Source organism: Mus caroli, chromosome 2, assembly GCF_900094665.2.
Source record: "Mus caroli chromosome 2, CAROLI_EIJ_v1.1, whole genome shotgun sequence".
Lineage (NCBI taxonomy): Eukaryota > Metazoa > Chordata > Mammalia > Rodentia > Muridae > Mus > Mus caroli.
Window position 1 is genome coordinate 144,331,527 of NC_034571.1, and position 1,969 is coordinate 144,333,495.

The window sequence follows — 1,969 nt, forward strand, 5'->3', positions numbered from 1 at the left end:
GGGAGAGGGAGAGGGAGAGGGAGAGGGAGAGGGAGGAGGAGGAGAGGAAAGAAATGATCTAAAACCTAGCTAGATGGGGTTGGAGAGGTGGTCAGGGTAAGAGTTCTTGCTGCTTTTCTAGAGGACCCAGGCTTGGTTCCCACCACCATGTTGTATGGTTCACAACCATCTGCAACTTCAGTTCCAGGGATCTGACACCCTCTGTTCTCTGTAGGCACCTGCATTGACATGGTACATATAAATTCATACAGGAAAACACACACACATATAATCAGTCAACCAATCTTTAAGACATAGAAAACAACTAAAATGTCTGTAGTAATTTCTCAACCTTCCAATAATCAATCAACTTTAATGCATTTGTGGCAAAGGCTGGAGACCTGGGTTTCAGGGATATAACCTCTGTAAAGGATGAGGAAGAGAACAGACTCCACAAACTTGTCCTCTTACGGATCATGCAGATCACAATGAGTTCGAGGCCAGCCTGGTCTACAGAGCTACAGGACACCTAAGGCTGTACAAAGAAACCCTGTCTCAAAAATCCGAAAAAAGATAGATGGAGAGAGAGAGAGAGAGAAGAGAGAGAAGATGAAGTAGGGAAGGAGACCCCAGTGGCAGCAGCTCTGGGGAGGGGTGCGGTCCACAGTGGCCTTGTGTGGCCTTAGTACCGGGTAGGCCGTTGTACACAGCATGCACCCGCAGGCTAACAGAAACCTCGAGTCCTGCACTAATTGGAGCTGACTCGGCGCTGGAGGGATCGGCCGGAAATGGAGGTGGAGGCATTATTTTTGCTTCCCCATAATGAGATGGTGTCCGGAGTATACAAGTCCGCCACGCAGGGAGAAGTGGAAAATGGACTGTGTATTTTACTAAGATGGAGAACATGGGGTTTCAATGGGAGAAGGATTGATAGAAAGGTTTATGAAAGATACTGCAAGGCCCAAGGATGAATTAGACATCATAAAGTTCATATGGAAAGCTTTTGGGACTACAGTATTCAAGAGACAAATTGTCAATCTAAGGACAAATCATCAGGGCATATATGTTCATCTGGACAACAAATTCCCACTACATATTTAGCTGTCTGCAGGAAAACAGTACTTAGAACATGCATCCAAGGCTGTAATCTCACAGAGACGTCAGTGAAGAAGCAGATGGACTAAAGAGAAGTAACAGATTTCAGGATCTAGCGTTCACATGTGGCTTAATCAGAGGCGGCTCGTCAAACTTGGGAATAAAAAGCATTGCAGCAGTCAAAGTCTCTTCAGTGCCTGCCTGCATATTTCAGAAGCTGTAGAGTGAGCTGGCGACTCCTGGGCAGAGCATTGCACATCCTGATTTCACGTCATCGTTGGCTATCTGTGTTGGAGCAAATTGTTATCTCACCAGAGTCACGTAGACACAGGTCCTTTGATCATGACAGAACTGAACTGTTCAGAGTCATTTCAGAGAACTAGACACCAAGATGCAAGGCTCTTCATTTTAAACACCTTTATTCCCATAGGTGATTAGCATTTAACCATCAATTGGGAAATGAAACTCAGGGCGTGTTGAATTGCTGTATATATATATAAAAAATATGCGCCAATCAGAATAGTTAGTGTTCAAATGACCAAAATTTGGTGAAGTATAAATCTGTTTTAGTTATTTAAAGAAACAAACCACTATGTTAAATTAAGCTTAATTTTTGTATTTCTTATTTATTTCTGTCAAGAGAATTCATATGTAAAGATTTCATTTATACATTGTGTATATATGTGTACATATAAATACATGCATTACTGTCTTAAAAAAAACAGAAGTAGGAAAGAAGAGAAAAGAAAGCGGGGAAGAGTTGGAGGATGGGAGAGAATATGAAAAAAAGTATATTGTACAAAATTCTAAAAGAATAAATAAACCAAAAGCCCTCTGAGGCTTTCCCCTTTCAAACGTCGGGATTCTGAAAGGTGTGTCCACTAACCATTCTCAA

At 42.2% G+C, this 1,969-nt stretch overlaps 1 protein-coding gene across 1 annotated transcript; it reads left to right on the forward strand.

Moving 5' to 3' along the window:
- Positions 1 to 767: 767 nt before the first annotated feature.
- LOC110307317 (trafficking protein particle complex subunit 6B-like) lies at positions 768 to 1,297 on the forward strand. Its single transcript, XM_021179558.1, is given in 4 exon segments — positions 768 to 866; positions 869 to 890; positions 893 to 1,044; positions 1,184 to 1,297. Coding segments are annotated over 4 exon segments (387 nt in total).
- The last annotated feature ends 672 nt before the right edge of the window (positions 1,298 to 1,969 follow it).